Below are 20,028 nucleotides of genomic sequence, written 5' to 3'. Positions count from 1 at the left end.
TCTTAAAATCGATCAGAACACTATTTTTTTTGGAGCTTGGCATTAAAATGGAAATAACTAGAAAACAATGCAGAATTTTGAAAAAATAAATCAGTACTAATTTGTAGAAAATAAAATTTTCTACAAAAAAGATTTGATGACATTTTATGATAAGTCCGATAGTTTCGCCGGAAAAGTAAAATGATCTCGAAATTTACTCTAACTTGACTTCGAGCTCGGATAACTTTTGAACAGATGGATTTATCAAAAAATGATATAAGACTTTTTTTGTAGAGCGTTTAATTCTCGATAAAAATATATCCTAAACTTGTTTGTTCAATAAGCCATCGCCGAAGTATGAAATTCCAAACTTAAATTTTTTTTTCCCATGTTATTTAAATGGAAAATAGAAAATCGTGAATCGCCACCTTTAAATATTAATATTAAGGTCTCATATTTTAACAGGGTCTTTGTCTAGAGATCCTCTGTCGATTTTTCAATGGTCTTCGAGAAAAAAAAAGTCGATTTTTTTGAAACACTCTAATATATATGTGGCTGGATTCGGAAATATAGCCAAAAACTTCGCAAATTGAAATCGTAATGAAAACATAGTTAAGTTAGGTCTTTTATGCTTTGACATTTATTTGAAAGCGGAAATAATTAGGAGTTCCTTCTGCATATTATTTATGCGAATAATTTAAAAAAATTAACTGATAATGAAAACTTTGATGCTTATGAAATTTAAAAAATAGATATTTCGTTTTTCATCATTAAGGTGAAACGGAACCGAACCTCTTTCTCACACTCGATGAAATAAACGGATCTATTTTTGCTGTATTCATTCCCGGTATTTTACAGTGTATGACAAATTTTACTGTTACATGAAAAATTAATCAAAATTTAAAAAAAGTATCTTTGTATAATAAATAAAATAATTTTTCCAGTCGCGTTAATTTTTAACCACAAAGGTTTATCGTGGATGTAAAAGAAAAAAAATATAGTGAAGTGATAGAATTTATTAGTTTTTTTCTGATAGTAGTATATATATTGTTTGTGATTAAAGAGGATGTTATTTATGGATTAACAGTGTTCTGAAATTTAAACTGGATTATGTATGAGTGTTATTATTATAATTATCTAGAGGTAGAAAATATTCGTATCTGAAAATTAATCATGAAATAATAATGTTGTATATAGTACGCGAAATTGCATTTTACTCTTTTGTTAGAGCTAAAATGTGCTAATTTTCTGTCACGGATATTTTGTCTACGCATAACAATATGTGTCATCTACATACTTCTATAGTTAATTATTTATTAAACAGTTTTAAGCATGCAACCGTGTATTTATATCTGAAAAACATTTTTAAAAAACTAAATAATTGCTCAATTTTTTTTAACTACTCTGCATAAAAAAATAACATTTACTCTTTTAATAATTAGTTAACACAAATAGCACTCTAATTATACGTCGAAGTAATTTTACTCCGGTATCAAAGACTAAATTTATCTATTTTTTTTTTATTTTGTAAAGAGTAAAAAATAAATTGCTCCTCATTACTGACATCAAAAAGAATTTTTATTATAAGAACAAAATAATAATAATAATAATAATAATAATAATAATAATAATAATAATAATAATAATAATAATATAAATCAAGCACAATATTAAGGTCGTTTATATAATTTATTATTTTTAATACATTCTCTATGCTGTAACATAAAATTTTAAACCAGATTTAGCAATTCCCAAGGAAAATATGTTTTTAGTACTTTTGAATATTTTTTATTCAGAAACCAATTGAGATAGAGATTTGAAATTTTAAAGATCTTAATCTTTTAATAGTAGATACATAACCTGAAACTATGAATAAGATATACGCACGCTATGCCAATTTCCCTATTCCATTTTGCCCCGAGTGCTATGTTTCATACTCTCTTACATCATAATTATTCAAATCTCCATAAACAAAAAGTACTCACAAGATATCAAATTTTTAAATAATAACAACTAGCAACCTGAAGTGTTTATGTGACTGTCCAAATATTATATCTAAATTTATACAATATTTTTTAAATTAAATCATTAGTTCATTGATATTTTACACACTTCAAGCGCGAAAGCGTTGAGGGTGCTTTATAATCGATCTTATATTTTCGACTCATTCACTCACATTAAATTATCTCTACACTCTTTTGATTACATTTAAATGGGTCAAATTGTATACTAATACAAAGACAATTTATTAAAGGATAATTTTGATCGAATATTAAGTCGTTTGATTATTCCGTTGATTAAATATAAATTTATTTTAATCCCAGAGACACGAGTTGTCAGTTGTCATGTTTGAAACTTAGTAAACGAAATAACTCCCAATAGACACAATTAATCGGCCCAACTTTTGTTTATTATCTTTATATTTTTTATCACAAGAACTCTTTTGAAAATCACTATCTAAACCCGGGTTGAAATATCTAGTCTCAATCTAGCCTCATCGAACCCGAGGAAGCCTCAATCCAGCCTCACTGAGTAAAAAAATATTTGGAGCCTCAAATGACGTTCAAAAAACCTCAATGAGCCTCAAATGATGCTCAAAAATTCTCAATAAGTCTCGATGAGCCTTAAATGAACCTACTACTCGACTGTGTAATTCAAATTCGATTAGTATTATTTGAGGCTCGTTGACCAGCATTTGAGGCTCATTGAAGATCTGCCAGTCAGTCAGTCATTTAATAACAACTACTACCCGGGTCAAAAATAAAACTTGATTAAGATTTGGTTTACCAAGTTTGATTTTTCGCCTTGGTTTAGACTTAACTGGTTTACTTAGTCACGATTTAAGACGATAAAGTTGAAATCAAGTCGAAATTGACTTGGTTTCGACTTATTAGACTTGAATTATAAGGCGACAAATCCAAAACTAAGGTGAAATAATTTTTATATATTAAGATGAAAGTAAGGTGATTAAATAACTTTTTTTCAACTTGGTTTAGCAAGTCTAAAGTAAGGTAAATGACTATCATGTTTGAAGTAAAGACTAATAAGTTTAAACTAAGATCAAAAAATACAAATGAGTTGAAAAAAATTTAATTTAAGTCGAAAAAGTCGAAATCTTATCGAAAAATCGTCGGCAAATCGATAACTCCAAAAGAAAATACGGCGAAGTGAGCCTGAGTCAAGTTTTATTTTTGACCCAGGTAAACGACGAACAGACTGTATCATAACAAACTATCTTTCTTTGCCTTTACTTTATCACTGTAATTGTGATATTATTTTTAATTTAAGTGTGTTGTTATTGTAATATTAGTGATATTAATTTATAAGCTACCAGTTATTACAATACATATATAAATAAATACTTTTGACCCATAAGTTTTGAAGGTGTACTTTTGACTAAACTTCTAGTAAAAACCTCAAATTCTTATTTTAAATTAAAATTTTTCTAGTTTTCTATTCAAAGTGCCACGTTACTTGTAGAAAATTGTAATTTTTTTTTTCGTGTTACCGGAATGTTAGTAATTTTTAAATATAAAAGAAAATAAAAAAACCAATGACCATTTCCGTGTGCGAAATTTAAATACATTCAGAATTGTTCAGAAAATTTAAACCCATTCTAAGACAGTGCACCCTACTTTTTTAAAATATTCATGAACTTGGAACTTTTACATGTAGAACAATATTTAAACTGAAATTTTATGAATTAATCTTTAAAAAGTCGGAGTAGAATAGAAAAAAAGACAGCGCATTTATAATTTTACTGGGTAAATAATTTTTAAAAAATATTTTACGAATTTCATGAATTTTACAAAACGCAAAAAATCCAGAGTGCTCATGAATTTCATTTTAACACGAATTCACTCCGTCACTTAAAGTTCTGGAGTTAAAAAAAATCACTCCGCATCCAAAGTAAATAAGAAGTATTTTTTTTGAGTAGAGTGATTTCGGAGTGACGAAGATTTTTTTTTCTAATTCGCATTCACTCTGAACCGGAGTTTCAATGTTAAAATAAACTTTCCTTTGGAGTAAATTTCACTTCGAGGGGATTAAAGAAGTAAAAAATCATCCATGTTTAATGTGCGTTTACTCGGAAAATTTTTTACGGTCCATAGGGAAAGTGGCCATGTTAGCATATAAGAATTATTACTATATGATGTAGGATAAATTCTTATGACATACAAAATATTTTTGTGTAATACGAGAATTATTCATGTATTGACATGGAAAAAATTACTATGTAACAGAAAAAGTTTCTAGTCAATATATAAAATATTTCTATTCCAACATTTGAAACACTACTGCAATTTATTCTCTATTTAAAAAAAAAAAAAATAATAATGATAGTAATAAGAATCATTCATTATGAATATATTTTATAAATATTTAATTATTCTTATTACAAGAGATAATCAATAATTTATGAGTACATAAGTACCGTCAAGATGAGTATCGCTTACATATTATATAGTTCTTATAAATAATGTATAATAGCGACCGACTATTATATTTTGAATAATAAGTATTGTTATGTAGATGATAATTATTTTTATAAATTATTCAATTCTAAGTTTTACTGAATTTCTTTTTTTGTCCTTTTTTTTTTTAGCATCAAAAAAATGAACTATGTAAATTGAGTAACGATAACTAATATAATGATAAATAGACACCCAGTTTCCGGATTATAATTTTAAACACTAATTTAAAAATTTTATTTTTTTCCGTGAGGGCTTGATACCAAAAATATGAAACTTTTCATAAAACTCAAAAAATATAACAAAAAATAACATATAAGTCAGTTAACAATAACTGTGTTTCGAATAAACATTTGTTATATATTTTTTAATGGAAAAATAAAATTTCGGAAATTGATATGTTTCATTTTGTTCCGGTTGCCTGGGGTCTTTTAGATATTTTTTTACCTTTTATTCATACTCAACGCACATATATAAATATATGTGTCTAGTCATTTTATATAATTTTTTTTTTTTTTACTGAAATAAGACCTGACAGTCGAGGGTTGAATTTTTAATTTAGCTCCAAGTTTGTATTTGTTTTAAATTAAAACTTAGTATTGCCCCCTTTTATTCTTTATTCTTGTTCCATTGTAGTCTGACTGTTATTCTTGTAATGTTGAATTCAACTGTAACCTGTTGAGTTTTAACTGTCTACTCAAGCCATAAATACACCAGATACGTCGCTGATAGTCTTTGCCTTTTCACTTTACTGTCTCAATCTCGTGCGCAACAAATGCATATTCACAATACACTTTATCTGACTTATCATTTCTTACTAATAATTTGTCAACGTCGTGTTCAAGAAATATTAGGCTTCTATTCATATTATTATATATTACTGTTTCTCTAACTTTCATGCCTGGGTAAATATATAATTTATTATTTTTTAACGAATTTATTTACCCGCAAAAAAAAGTATTTTAATTTTTCACGCCACTGCACTATAAAATTATGATAGTTTTTTTTTAATTCCCGTTATGAAAGTGGAAAATTTTCAAAAAAAAAAAAGGGAATTGGTTTCGGTCCGATTTTCGAAAATTGAGTTTTCATCAGATCTTATCGTTTTAAGGTCCTAGGAAAGTATTCTGACTATTTCCGGGTGGACATCCGGCCGTGTATGTGTATGGAAACTTTTTTTGTCCAACAATATCTTAGGAACGAATCAACCGATTCGAGCGTTCTTGGCGGCAATCTAAGGGTCACACTGAGACTTGGAACTCATTAGATTACACGAAAAAAAATAATCAGTAACAGCTACCGAAATAATCGGTTGCTGCTACTGATTATTTTTCCGTGTATGGAGTCGATCGGTCAAGTAGTTTACAAGTTATACGAAAACTAAAAATTAAACAAATTTTTTTTTTATGTTTTTGTTGCATAACTCGTAAATTGCTCGACCGGTTTTTTTCAAAATTTGATCAAATTTAAGCCTCAATGAGATCTTTCGATTGCTGCAGAGTACGTTAAAATCAGTCGATTTTTTCCAGAGATGTCGTCGGTCAAAAATTACTTCTTTTCAGCAAAATGTATGTTTTTTCGGTCCAATCGTTTTTTGATCTCGCAAAACTCAAAAGTTTACCAATAATAACGTTTTTGAGCTCTTTAAGCTCGAAAATAGCGGGAAGTTTTGAGATCAGCCCACAAAGCCAACCGTTTTTCAGATTTTTTTTAATTAAAAAAAGGTACCAAAATTGTAGTTATTAAAGTAAAGGCCCCTATACTCGCTCAGTACTATTAGTCACTCACTTTAACTGTTTTATGCGTTTTTGATAATTTTTATAAAAAGAATTTTCAACTAAACAAATTATTATTGATAAATAATTATTTGTGAACCTAAATATATTAAACTATGATGTATCAAATTATTTTATAATAGATTATAAATTTAAATTAAGTGACTGTTTTCAAAATCGCGCTCAGTCGGGCATTTTTTACTTTAACGTTCGTTCGTTAGATTATATTTAGATTACGTCAAATTTTTTAAGAATTGTTATAACTATATCTTATTAAATATATTTGTAAAATTCATGAAATTTGATATTATGAAAGAATAAAGTAATATAATTTATAAATTATTTTCCAAATCAATAAACTTATCATAGTTCAATTGATATTGTCTTTGAGCGACTATCAGGCCATGTGTTGATCGAGTAATGGTACATGACAACTTTTAATGAGCGACTATGGGTACACTCAAGGACCTTATTAAAAAAATTAATAATAATTAATTATCAACATTATTCTTCAAACTAACATTTTATTCTAATACTTGATACTTCAAAAAATAACTATAAAAAAAAATATAGTTTTTCATTTTATTTTTTAATTTATGTTGAGTAATTTAATCTCACTCCAATTGAAAGTGAGCGGGTAAAGGGGCTTTTACCTTACTTTGTAATATGATTTGCTCTATAGAATAATTCAAAATCTGATATCATTAAATAATCAAACCATGAATCAACCAATTAATTAATTAAAGAAATTAATGAATCAAAATATTTTTTTAAAAATAGTTAAAATAAATAAATAAATAATAATGATTACGAATAAAAGTAGAGAGAAAAGTATCCATTTTAATTAAAAAAATAAATAAAGAAAAAAATAGTAAACAAAGAAATTTAATGTGACAATAAAATATAACGACGGGTGTTAGTGTAATTAGCGTAGTACGATTTTATCTGGTGGAATTTAGTGGTTCATAATCAGAGGTACCCGTTGACTCGTAACATATCCGGTCGTGGCTTCCGCTTCGTGGGAGCAGGCCATTTCCGTTTCAGCCTGGACTGTGCCCACTCGCAGCTAATTCTACGCAGATCACAGTGTATAACGTGCGTGTATACATTTATTTTAAATGTGTATCCCATATATATATCTGGATTTGTATTGGTATATACATTACTCGCAATCAGTGTTATATGTACACGATCCTCGCGTCGACAGTCTTGTTCCACAATCCTTGACGTCTGTCTCTAAAGTTGTGATAATCCACGTAACAGTATTTTGTATTAAATTTAATTTCAAAAACAAAATATATTTAAATAAAATAAAATATAATAAATATTGACAATTTATTAAACAAATAAATAAATATGTTGTGTGTTTATATGTACATGTACATGTGTGTTGATAAAGTTTTAAGCTTCAAAGCAGATCAGATTGAAGGACATTAGAGATACGCGGTTAAGCATTTCATGTTGGAATATACGACCGGATCGCGAGAATGCTTCTACTGTGAAATACAATCGGTGACGCGACTGACGGTCATTGCGTGCGCGTAAATCGATCGAATAGGTGTGTCCTAGTTTCAGTGATATACGAGAAGTACCCAAGGAAGAATACGCTCGTCCGTGACACAAAGCCACACAGTGCACCAGGCTATCGATGTGCCCTGCCACCGACGCTGATGCCGTTACTACTCCTGCCTTTACTGCTCCTGCTTCTACTACTGCTTTTACTGCTATTGTGTATTCCAATATATATATACATACGCATATTATTATTTTGTTTATGTTTTTTTATTTTTTTTCATCTTGAATTGTTTTATGCATTTATCATATTATATGGACAAGGTGAATCCGAAATTTAATAACAACTTTTTAAATCCTCTATTTTTTTTTTTTTTTTTTTTCCATATAGTGATATTTAGTACAGTGAGATATTAATATAAATATATCATTTGCGTTGAGATGGAGAGAAAAGTTAAAATGAATAATCGAGGACGTTATTATGGAACTTATTGTATTTATGATGTTGCCAATTCGTACATCACTGCGTTGCATACAAAAATTTCACAGGCAATTGCATTGTCACGGTTTAACTCCGCTGGTTATTATCAAAATCCTCGTGAGTAAATTTACAATGACTAAATAATAAATTTTTTATTTGTTGTAAATAAATTTTTTTTAAATAATCTTTTTTTTTTTTTAAGGTACTTCACTCTTGAGCTATAGTGTGTGCTATTGCTTACTGTCTCACTCGCTATTGCTTCCTCTTTTACTTGATATCGCTTAATCGCTTTTTCTCGTCTTAAATTGTGAGACAGATTCCTTTGAATATTTAAAGCATTTTTTACTAATCGGTAGTATGATAATTTTTAAATTTATAATTTTATTTTCCTGCAATCCATTAGTTTTTGAAAGTATTCTTAAGCAAAATAATTTGAAGTATACGTGAAAATATGACTTTTTTTTTAAGTTAGTCTGAGCTTTTCTATGTTCTATGTGCATTTTGATTATCAATATCTCGCTTAACAAACTGTTAAAAATTTTGATTTTTTAAAATTACATGCAGGACATCTACTTTGATATCATATTTCAATTACTTGAAAGTGTTATGAAAAGTCGGTTTTCGAGTAAACATTATTTATATAAAATTACGGTAGTTCAATCGCAAACCGACTTTTCACAAGAATTTTATGTAATTTAAATATGATATCAAAGTAGATGTCCTGCATGTAATTTTAAAAAATCAAAATTTTTAACAGTTTGTTAAGCTAGATATTGATAATCAAAATGCACATAGAACATAGAAAAGCTCAGACTAACTTAAAAAAAAAGTCATATTTTCACTTGTACTTCAAATTATTTTGCTTAAGAATACTTTCAAAAACTAATGGATTGCAGGAAAATAAAATTATAAATTTAAAAATTATCATACTACCGATTAGTAAAAAATGTTTTGAATATTCAAAGAAATCTGTCTCACAATTTTAAAACGAGAAAAAAGCGAGTTTGTGATATCGAGTGCAAGGGGAAACAATATTGAGTGAGAGAGTAAGCGATAGCACACACTATAGGTCGCGAGTGAACTTAATCGCAAAAAAAAATATTTAGGCGAAAAATAATTTTTTTCGTAAAAAGTAACTCTAAATATACGCTGTCAAAAGTCAGGAGTGAATACAGATTTTAAATTTTATTTAAATCCAAATTCACTTCGTCAATCAGAGATGGAGTTTAAAAAGAAATCACTCCATATGCAAAGTGAATAGGGAGTTTTTTTTTCTGCGGACTCATTTCGGAGTAACGCAGATTTTACTTCAGTCCGCATTCACTCTAATCCAGAGTTTTAATGTTAAAATAAACTCTCCCTTGGTATGAGTGAATTTCACTCCGATATGATTCGTATTGACTCTGTATTAACTCCAGATTCAATTCGCGTTCATTTCGCAATTTTTTTGTTATGTGTTTTTAAAGAGTCCAAATTACCCTGACTGGTATATAAAGTTTACACAGATTATTTGTAATTATTGTTTATGAATAAATTTATATGAGACTGTTTTCGTACTAAAATTAATAATTCTAAATATTTTCATTTTTCTCTGTAAAAGTTAAATTTCCAAAGAATTTGTTAAATTTCTGTCTGCATTGATGTTAATTTTACAAAGCAGCTTAAATAATTTAAAATATTTCAGAGGTATTTTGTTATATGCATGTTTATTTTAATATAACTGCGTTTGAATATAGAATTATTTGAATTTTTTTTGTACATTGTTGTGGTAAATATTATAAATCTTCATTGGCTAAATCAAATAAACCGAGAATACTGAATTAAATTCGTTATCGAGCATTACTAAGTGTAATAATGATGGACGAAATTATCAAAATATAATCCAAAATACTGGTATTAAATTGTCAAATTATGATCGATAGAGCCAACTTGCATAATTACATTATTTTAATGACTTCAATAAATTATTCAAATTTGTCAATTTTTAAAAATAAAATGATTTATTAAATTTGAATATTGATCATAAATTCTGAAAAACTTCTCTATTTATTAATATAATTTTATGACAAAATAAAGTTTTTAATTTATTAATTCAAATTAATAGAAAAAAAATTTAATTATCTTACAGACATGTTTAATCTTAATCTATATTAAACAAAAAAAATATAATTAATTTTATCATAGATCTAGTATTCTATAATTTCTTTATCTTAATTATTTTTTTAATTAAAAAAAAAAATATATAAGTAATAATATTTCTAACCAACAATACGTCTCAATTATTAAGTAATTTAGAAATACTATTTAATCATAAATATTATATCTTAACTAGCATTTAATGAGTTGTGTATAATGTAGTTGAGTATTAATTCTAAAAATATTTTGTCTTTTTAAACTAGGGAAGCAGGTCTACTTGTTAATGTGGTTGTATGTGAAAATATATAAGATGGAAAATGGGATAGCGTGTTTGTTTTGATTTATAAGAATTTATCACGAAGCCCTTTTTCAGTGGGGGGATGAAACAGAGAAACAGAGTAACAAAGAGAAAAACAGAGAGAGAGAGAGAGAGAGAGAGAGAGGAATTGAATTCGTCTAGTATATATTGTATCCGGAGTTAATGCGACCTGTAATACAACTGTGTGTGTGTTTGTGTGTTTGTTTGTGTGTGTATGTGATCGAAGCCCTCTGCTCTGCTAAATTGAGTCTCGACCCTCGCGTGAATAATAGTCGCCTTCATGTTATGTGGACGCCCGATAGTTGATTCGCCGCCATTTCCCACGAGTTGCTTGAACAATCGGTCGATCGTTGGTCATGATCAGTTGTTCATCATCAATCAATTTGTCCTAGTGACAACGACCCCTCGGAAGTGGAATAAAATTGTCATAGACATGCCTGTCATAATAAATTCATTGCTAGAATAAAATTAGCAGTTGAATAGCTTGTTTTTTTTTTCTTATTCATAAATGTATGTATGTATAGATGTATAGTGGTAAGTATTAGTGTAGGAAGGTGGACACGAATGGCAGTAGTTGGAAGTTTTACAATGAGTTAACTTTTGTAATCAATCATGAGACTTTTTATCTTAATCAAAAGTACAACCATTTATGAATACTCAGAACGATTCGGGGGAAAGGTATAATTACACAAACAATGGCTCGTTAAATTGAGTCGATGATGGAGCAAAATAATGGCTTAGATTAAATTTAACTTTGTTGTTACTCAATGTATTTCGTGAGCAACCGTTTGACGACAACAAAATTATTATTTTATTTTATTACAATTAAATAATATTTTAATTGAATTAAAAAGAAAAAAAATTATTCAGTTCTAATGATATTTATTTTAATTACTTTTGATACTTAATATATTTGTCATAAAATCAATAAATTAAGTGACAGAAATCAAATTTTATTTATTTTTTGTAAAAAAAAGTATTTAGATCGTTAAATAAAATACGCGGTAATTAATGACTTGAGACATTTGTCGAGTCCATTATAACCCATCATGACCCATGAGACATTTTTTTATATAACTTTTTAACTTATTGCAGGGATGCAATTAGTATGACTTTTTTATGGTAATTTATTATTATTTTTGGGTCACAAAAAATATAATAATAATGATGATAATAAATTAAGCTGGAATCTAAAGTTAGTGCGAGTATTTTTATTGTAAAAAAAAAAAAAAAACGGAGTAGTGGAATAAAAGTAGTTTCTCATATTAAATGATTTGTGAAAATTATAGATTTGGGCCATCAATTTAATCCATTGATTTATGAAAATTTAACGCGATTGGATGCGTATATATATATTTCATATGTGGAAATGCAGTAGATAATTCAAATAAGACTAATTCTTTAGTGAGTAAACCGAGAGCAAATCCATAAATTGATAAAATAAGAGGAAAATTGTTAGATTGAAGAAAGTTGGAAAGCAAGAAAGGATAATAGATAGGAAGGTACCTACGGATGGTCTACAGCATACCAAATGAGAAATGAGGAGAGCTACCGTCTCATATTCTACACTCAGTGTTTCAACTCGACCTTTAATATTCTTTTTGTGTGGCCTTACACACTACAATGTCTATCCTATGTAGCTATTACTCTTGTATACCCATCACATATCTTTTTTACTTTTTTCTTTTTTTCTACTTTTTTACAATCTCACTTTTAGGATAAATTAAAAACTATCAAAATAAAAGGCTCACTCAGATTTAATTTCTTCTTTGTTTTACTTCTGTCGGAGTTTTTTTAAACTGAGTGTGTTCCTTGCATAATATTTAAATAAATATATAGTTACATATATTTGAATATTAAATAATAATTTACTTTATTTTATTTTTTATGAAAATTAACTCCAAAATTTTTTATTTTAAATATTATGAAAGTAGGTTTTTTTTTTATTCAAATTTAAATTTACAGAAGTAAAATTTAAATTTACAGAGAAGCCCCAATTTCACAAGTAAGACTAAAGACACACCATCATTAGTTCTCAAATTTCTCTATCTCTCTATTTCCATTTGAGACTCAAAATCGAGTGATTTATGAGCTATGAACCTCGGTGCTGACATCATTTTTGTTGACCAATGATTCTAGCTGTCCGCCAAGAGCTCTCGTTTTAATTACCAAACGATTCATTTTAAAATTAGTTTGCAATCGTAAACGGTAGCCACACTAACGGCAATAAGCGCGATTATGCTTCTCAGAATTTACCATTTTATGTACCCTTCATAAAAGTCCGACCTAATTCTTCACGAATTTCCATCACAGCTAGAGAGGATCACCTCTGGTGCTGAACAGTACCCCTCAGATGCCACTCCCCCACTTGTCAGCTTGGAGGTCAAGTCAAGATGACGCGTGTCATTATACTAACAACGACATAGTTATTTTTATTTTTATTTTTATTCGTATTCAATTCGCAATAACTGAACAATCTTCCAACCAACAACAATTAAATTGTACAGCAGAAGCTGAATAAAATTTATAATCAACTGTAAGTTCTCAAGTTTTCTTTAAATTATTTTAAAATCATTCCTCATACTGGATATAATTTCCTACTCGTTACCGTAACGACGAGGTTTCCGACGCCCGAGTAAAGAACTTTTGTGTCTTGACTCAAAATAAGAGACTATGCATGACAATTGTCTTTTTTTTTTGTATGTTAGACGTAACAAAATAAAAAATGATTAAAATAAAGCTCAAAAATTGTCTTAATAGAGAGAAATTTTCTGATAACCCAAGTAAAAATATTTGACCGAAAAAGCTGAATTTGGCCAAAATCAGGTCGAAACCATAGAGTTTTTATTAGAGGCCTAAAGTTGATCGATAAATTTAGTCAGCCTATTTTCGGCGAAATTTCACTCATTTTTCGGCCTTATGTTCACTACCTTGGCCTTTCGTCGTCCACTTTTCGGCCGAGAAAAAACTTTATTACTTTTTTAACTTGAAACTTCCCGTATGAAAAAACAATGTATGGTTAAAATATATAAAATCATATATGTTTGCAACAAAAAAATATATGATATAGTATATTGTATACTATAAAAAATCATATAGCGATTTTGGCCGATTTAATATAAAATTATATACAGTAGTAAATATATGTATTCCATATATGTAACTTATATGTTTTTTATATGAAGCTATATATACATTTACATTTACCTTATAATATATTGTATTGATATATTTTCTTTTATATTCAAAAAATATAAAATTTTCATATGAAATAAAATATATGGTAGCATATAATTTATACTATATATGGCACCATATATTTTCTTTGTTATATTTTAGCATATATCTTATTCGGTTTATGTATATTTATATGGGTATATCATATATTCGCATCAAATCAACTAATTTTGACAATTTTATTTGCAATTTAAAGAGTATATTAAAATTTAGATCTAATTTAATTGGAGTTGGTCGTACGAATAAGAAACTTTTTTTTTCCATACACAATATAAATATATATTTTCATATATGATAAAAATATATTTTTTGTATATGATTGACATATATATTTTATATATGCTAAACATATACGGACTCGTAAATGATGAATATTATATTTTTTAATATAAAAAAAACCATATATCAGAAAATATAGTTAAATTGGCCACATATATTTTCTGATATTGATCATATATTTTTATATATGATATGGGTTTTTACCTGGGAACTAATTTAAATTGACCAGCGAAAAATTTACCAAAGGTCATTTTGTTAATTTAATAAATATATAAATAGATAAATTTTTTACCGCCATTTTGCACCTCAATAAAATTAATGAAGAAATTGTTCATGTTTTCAAGTGTTATAACTTTCGATTTACTTGCAATTTAAAATGATTTTACATTTAATATTGTCCAGAAAATTATTTTATAAAACATTGTTGACTGAATCATTTTTAACTCAAAAAAAAAAAAAAGTTTTTTTGATTCAATTAAAGTCAACTAATGTAATGTTAATCAATGATATATGATATCATGATATTGCGATAAACATTTTACAATATTGTCTATTAAAATCCATACACAAATTTTGTTGAATTATTATAAATTAATAATAAATAAATCCATTTATCAACTTGTTTGTAATAATGAAAAACATCTGTTAGTATTTTACATTATCTAAATTAATAAGAAATAATTTTTACATTCAATATGACAAATAGACTATTTAATATTTATGATCCAACTAATAATTAATTATGTAATTAAATTATCATTTGTGACTGTGGACACTCATTAATTTATTCATTACAATTGACAATATTTGTTCCTTTGTCACAACCTCATAATAATATTAATATACGTTCATTTATATTTAACAACAACATATATACTGAAAACAAGGTATTATATATAAATATTAATTAAACAAAATAATTTATTCAAAATAAACTTTTTGTACTGTATACTGTGTGCACTATCTACACTATTCCATTAAATTAAAATTATCGATTTAGTTGTGCATTTAGTTATAGTACAAAAGTGTCTCATTGTTTTCTCATTGTCTTCTTCTCATCTCGATTATTATACGAACAATTGTAGACAGCGAAACAAAAATAAAGAAAAAAAAAAAAAAAAAAAAAAAAAAGTAAAGTAAATGCTAGAGAATGAAATGAAAGACTGGCTCTACTTTTACTAGTACTTTGGATTCTGGTTATACTTCTGCTTGTGCTTGTACTTCTATTTCTACTTATTCTTATTCTCATTTCTACAAGATAAAATCCATAGTACCCAGTACAAAAGCAGTAAGAGCTACGACGAAATATGACTCTAGAATAGAGTTGGGTGTGCAACGTGCAAAGCTTGGCGATTGGCCCGGACTTTACGCATTAGCGTCAAATACTTGCCGCGCAAGCAACTCATATAACCTACTACATACTACATACTACACTAGTACACTAGTACACTCTACTCTCTTTACCACTCTCTGCTCTTAGTGACCTACATTTTACTAATTTTCAGCTAATTAATAATTTAGCGGTGCACTGTAGGTTATGCATGAGATAATTTTGATTCTATTTCATTCCACTAACTCTACGCACTATTTATATATATGTATTATTATATTATAATTAAATATACTACCTAGACCATTAATAATTTTATCTCTACAACTAATAATTAATATAATGTTTACATAAACAAAAATTTTTAATTGTTTGTGAATTCAATGATTCAGCAGTTTTGAATCAATAAATTACAATTATATCTACGCACGTGTTTATGTACGGAAGAGGGAAAAAACGCGATTAATCAATGATCTGAAAAAAAAAGAGCCATCCGGCCTTACCTGGAATGGAAAGGTAGATTTCTTATGTAAATACAATAAAGCTGCAATAGTGTAATTAATACTTATTTTGTAAGCTTAAACATGAATTTCAAGGAAAAGGGTTATGCCTTATCATTTAGAAGTTATTAGAAGACTAAGCTGCAAAAATAAGCTTTTTTTATTTTTTGTGAAATTTTCGATATCACCAAATTGTTAGAAAAGATGTTTCAAAAAATCAAGTATTACAGTGAAAATTAAAACTAATCGTTCAAATTTTAAGATACTTTTTACAGAATTGAGTTATCATTTTCGGTTCAAAAGTTATTTTAGGATAAAGCCAGAAAATTCATTTTTATGAAAATCAGAAAAAATTTCAAACACCCACAACTTCCAAAGTAATGGACCGATTGGGCTCATCTTCGAACCTGATCAAGGTAATCATCCAATAAATATGAGTATAAAATTTCATTAAGATCCGTTAAGAATTGCGGGCGCTATCGTGATGACAAGGCGCGTTATATTGTATATATATACATACACATATATAAATTTTTGAGCGGATGGTATTTTTTGACTTTACGAGGTAAAATAAGACATATGGTGACAAAATTCTGTGATAATTTTATCATGAGACCCATTGCAATAGGCCGATTACTAAAGAAATCTACTTAAAAATTATCATTTTTCAAAATGGTATTTATTTGTCATGAATGGTAATTATTTATATTATTTGATGTTTTTAAGAGCTATTTCATTCAACAACTTTTTTTTAATAAATAAAAGAAAAAAAAATTTAATTGGAAATAAAAGTCACTATTGGCCATTGTTGGGTAAGATGATGCTAGTCGTTGGGTAAATAATTTTTGAGCCTGCTGCTGTTGCTGTGGTTATTGCTATTATTATATGATTCTTGTACCCCTGATGGTGTTTGATACTGGTTATTTATCCTGGTTGCTGTTGATTCAACATTACGTTAATTCAAATAATATTTTTCTGCTATTACTGATGTTGATACTACTGAGTATTCTGTCATGGAAGTTGTTGCTGTTGTTGCTGCTGCTGTCATTATTGTTGTTGGCGTTGGGTAAAAGTTAATATACTAACACAATCGCTGGCTCTACTTCGAGCAACATTACCATACTGATAATTTTAGGCTTGTCCGCGATCTATAGGGGAGACCGGATATGGTTGTCACAGCGGTCATAACAGATAACTTATCGAACGAAATACGAACATTGATCGGCGTCGAAAGGGAGGTGATACCTTTGCGATTTTTCGACGCCGATTGATGAACCAATCGCCACAAATTACCGCTGGAACAACCAACCCGTGAGACAATAATACCCGGTCTCCCTTAAATGCTTTTATTAAATTGAATTACTATTAGCTATATTCCTAGTAAAAATGAAACAAGGCACTGGCTAGCACTTCGCTAGCGTCGCTAGAATCAATGCTAACGGTAGATGACAAACGAGGCGGCCGTCGTTTATTTTTACTAGCGATGCAATATCAGTTTTTGTTGATCTGGAGTACTTGGACGTCTTAATGCTTGCAAAAGCAGTTGTAATGCTTGTCTCTGTGTTGATGTTGTACCACCTTGACCTTGAGGATCTATACCTGATTAACTGGTCCTGCAATAACATTAGCTTGTCACGTCATTTGATCATCAAATTCCATTGCTGATCGACTCAGATGCTGTTGTGGTGATGATAAGTTTGTTGAACTAGCACCAGGTTTCATAGCAATATTAGAAGCCATTTCGTCATTAGACATTTGTACCCCACTTATTAGACCAGTTGGAATTTTTTATATTTATCTTAGCCATACATTTTAATACTTGATCTTATTGTAATCTCTGCTGAAATTATGTTGTTTCAACGTATGATTAATACTTGAACACGATAGCACAAGACCAATTTGCATACCAGTTACTGGACCATTTGGTCTTATCATTCTCATCGCAGCTATACGTAGCCTCAATAATTGGGATTGTTGTAATATCTGCTGAAACTGTAGTTGTTTCAATTTATCTTTAACATTGGAACAGAATGGCACAAGACATTTCATCTTATGGCAATTTTTTGCTTTATAGCTACACAATGCGATAAGTTGTGCACGAATAAGATAACGATCATTTGTTTTCTGTTAACAAACTTTTGTATGTGTAACTACCCTTTTCATCTTTTGACAGGAAGGAATCTGGCAAGTATCTCTGTAATAAGACGCGTGAACTAAAGATTGTATGCAACTTTCAATAGACAATTTTCTTTGTTCCTAAGGATTTGCTTGTTTAATGCCTGCAGGTAGTAAACCATCATCAACATCTGAACTAAGTTTTTCCATATTAAGAGGATTACACAATATTCTATGATTGATATTTTTGTAAATTTTAAATTAATGTTGCATGGAGATCAACACTTTAAAAATCGAAAAAAACATTGATATTATAATAAACTAACCTTTAAATAAAATAACTAAAAATGAGAGCTGTGCCGTTCCGGACCTGTAGAGTTTTCCACAGTTTTCCGTGAATTGTGACTATGTCTTTTGTTGGATACAAATCCGACCGTTCCGTGAAATTTACTTTAGATACTCTAATAGTTATTTTTTCCTGAGACAGTTATAGTTGCATGCAAATATATATTGGAAATCAACAGATGAAAACATTTGTTTAGCAAATAGTATTTCGAAGAACTACAACCATTTTTAGTGATTCTAAATAAATATATACGTATAATTAAAATTTTTGAAATAAAGTACGTCCACGGATACGTTTTTAGGAACGAGTTCTTTGAGCCATGGAAACGTTCCATGTCTAAACCACTATTCAGTCAGAACGATACAATATAACCTAAAAATTTATTATCGACAGCTAGTTTTTATTTTTGTTGTAGGGGCGCTAGGAATGTATATATAAGAGCAAAGAGTATAGAGAGAAACAAAAATTTATGGATAAATAGAATACGTAAGATAGAGCGAAATGTATACGAATGTAAAAGTAAAAAAAGAAGACAGAAAAACCTGGACTATGGACAATAAATTTTAAGATGAATCTCTGAAAATTAATCGATTTTTACTAATCCCTTTCTAATGGGAAAATAGTTGATTATTGATATTCATTACAGTTCATCCTGAGGATGATCGAATAACGACTTTTACAGAAGAATTGTGATGGCTTAAATTGCGGCAACTCATAGACTAACATTCTAAAGAACGTCACTATGAAAATTATTTTAATTGTATTTTTCTTTAATTATAAACACACACATCAATCGAAAAAAATCGCCCATTATATGCATCCGACTTTCAAGTACACGGAGAAATTATTCTCGTTTGAAAATTAAAATGCTATGATAAAGCCGGACCATATTTGCCACCTGATAAAAATTGAATTAAAGACATGGAAAAATGACTATAGCCATAGTAAAATTGACGACAATTTTATTACAAATTACTGTGATCATTGTAAATTTTACTATGGTCATAGTCATTCTTCCATGTGTGTAGTTCAATTTTCGTCAGGTAGCTAACATGGCTCGGCTTTACTATGACACCATACACGCAGAAGAAAAAATAGTAACTATCACCATATCTTGTAATAAGGAATGATTACCGTCTGTATGTGATAATCATTGCCATGTTTTTATGTTAACTATTTGTTTCTCGTATAGTAATAATTACTAATGTCGATAGTAATAATTACCGTCTAGATAGTGGTAGTTCTTATGCCGGAAAAATTTTTAAATTTTGCCTCAAATGATTAGCCTCAAATGAACCTAGTCTTGACTCAATGAATCTATAATGATAATAATAATTTTACGAGTTCGATCAAATGTAATTTAAATTCGATTAGTATTATTTAAGGCTCTTTGAGCATCATTTGAGGCTCATTGAGGCTCTATGAGCATTATTTGAGGCTCAAAATACTTTTTTAGCTAAGTGAGGCTTGATTGAGGCTTACTTGGGTTTGATGAGGCTAAATATTATGACCCGGGAATGATTATCATCAAGCATAAAAATGGTTGC

At 28.5% G+C, this 20,028-nt stretch overlaps 1 protein-coding gene across 8 annotated transcripts in view; it reads left to right on the top strand.

Moving 5' to 3' along the window:
• LOC103570517 (nucleolysin TIAR) overlaps positions 1-20,028 on the top strand; it is a 209,868-nt gene that overhangs the window by 137,645 nt on the left and 52,195 nt on the right. For 2 of the 8 annotated variants that reach the window (XM_053742343.1, XM_053742346.1), the window contains exon 1: positions 7,362-8,336. The exons of 3 other annotated variants lie outside the window; for them this stretch is intronic. In XM_053742343.1, the coding sequence (XP_053598318.1) occupies positions 8,180-8,336 (157 nt within the window). In that variant the 5' untranslated portion in view covers positions 7,362-8,179. Of the gene's footprint in view, positions 1-7,285; positions 7,322-7,361; positions 8,337-16,390; positions 16,437-20,028 lie in introns of those variants that run through there. 3 more of the 8 variants (XM_053742345.1, XM_053742344.1, XM_014444862.1) reach the window with 3 other exon arrangements.

Source organism: Microplitis demolitor, chromosome 10 (assembly GCF_026212275.2).
Source record: "Microplitis demolitor isolate Queensland-Clemson2020A chromosome 10, iyMicDemo2.1a, whole genome shotgun sequence".
Lineage (NCBI taxonomy): Eukaryota > Metazoa > Arthropoda > Insecta > Hymenoptera > Braconidae > Microplitis > Microplitis demolitor.
Note: the sequence above shows the minus strand (reverse complement) of the source record. Positions and strands in the feature narration are given on the sequence as shown.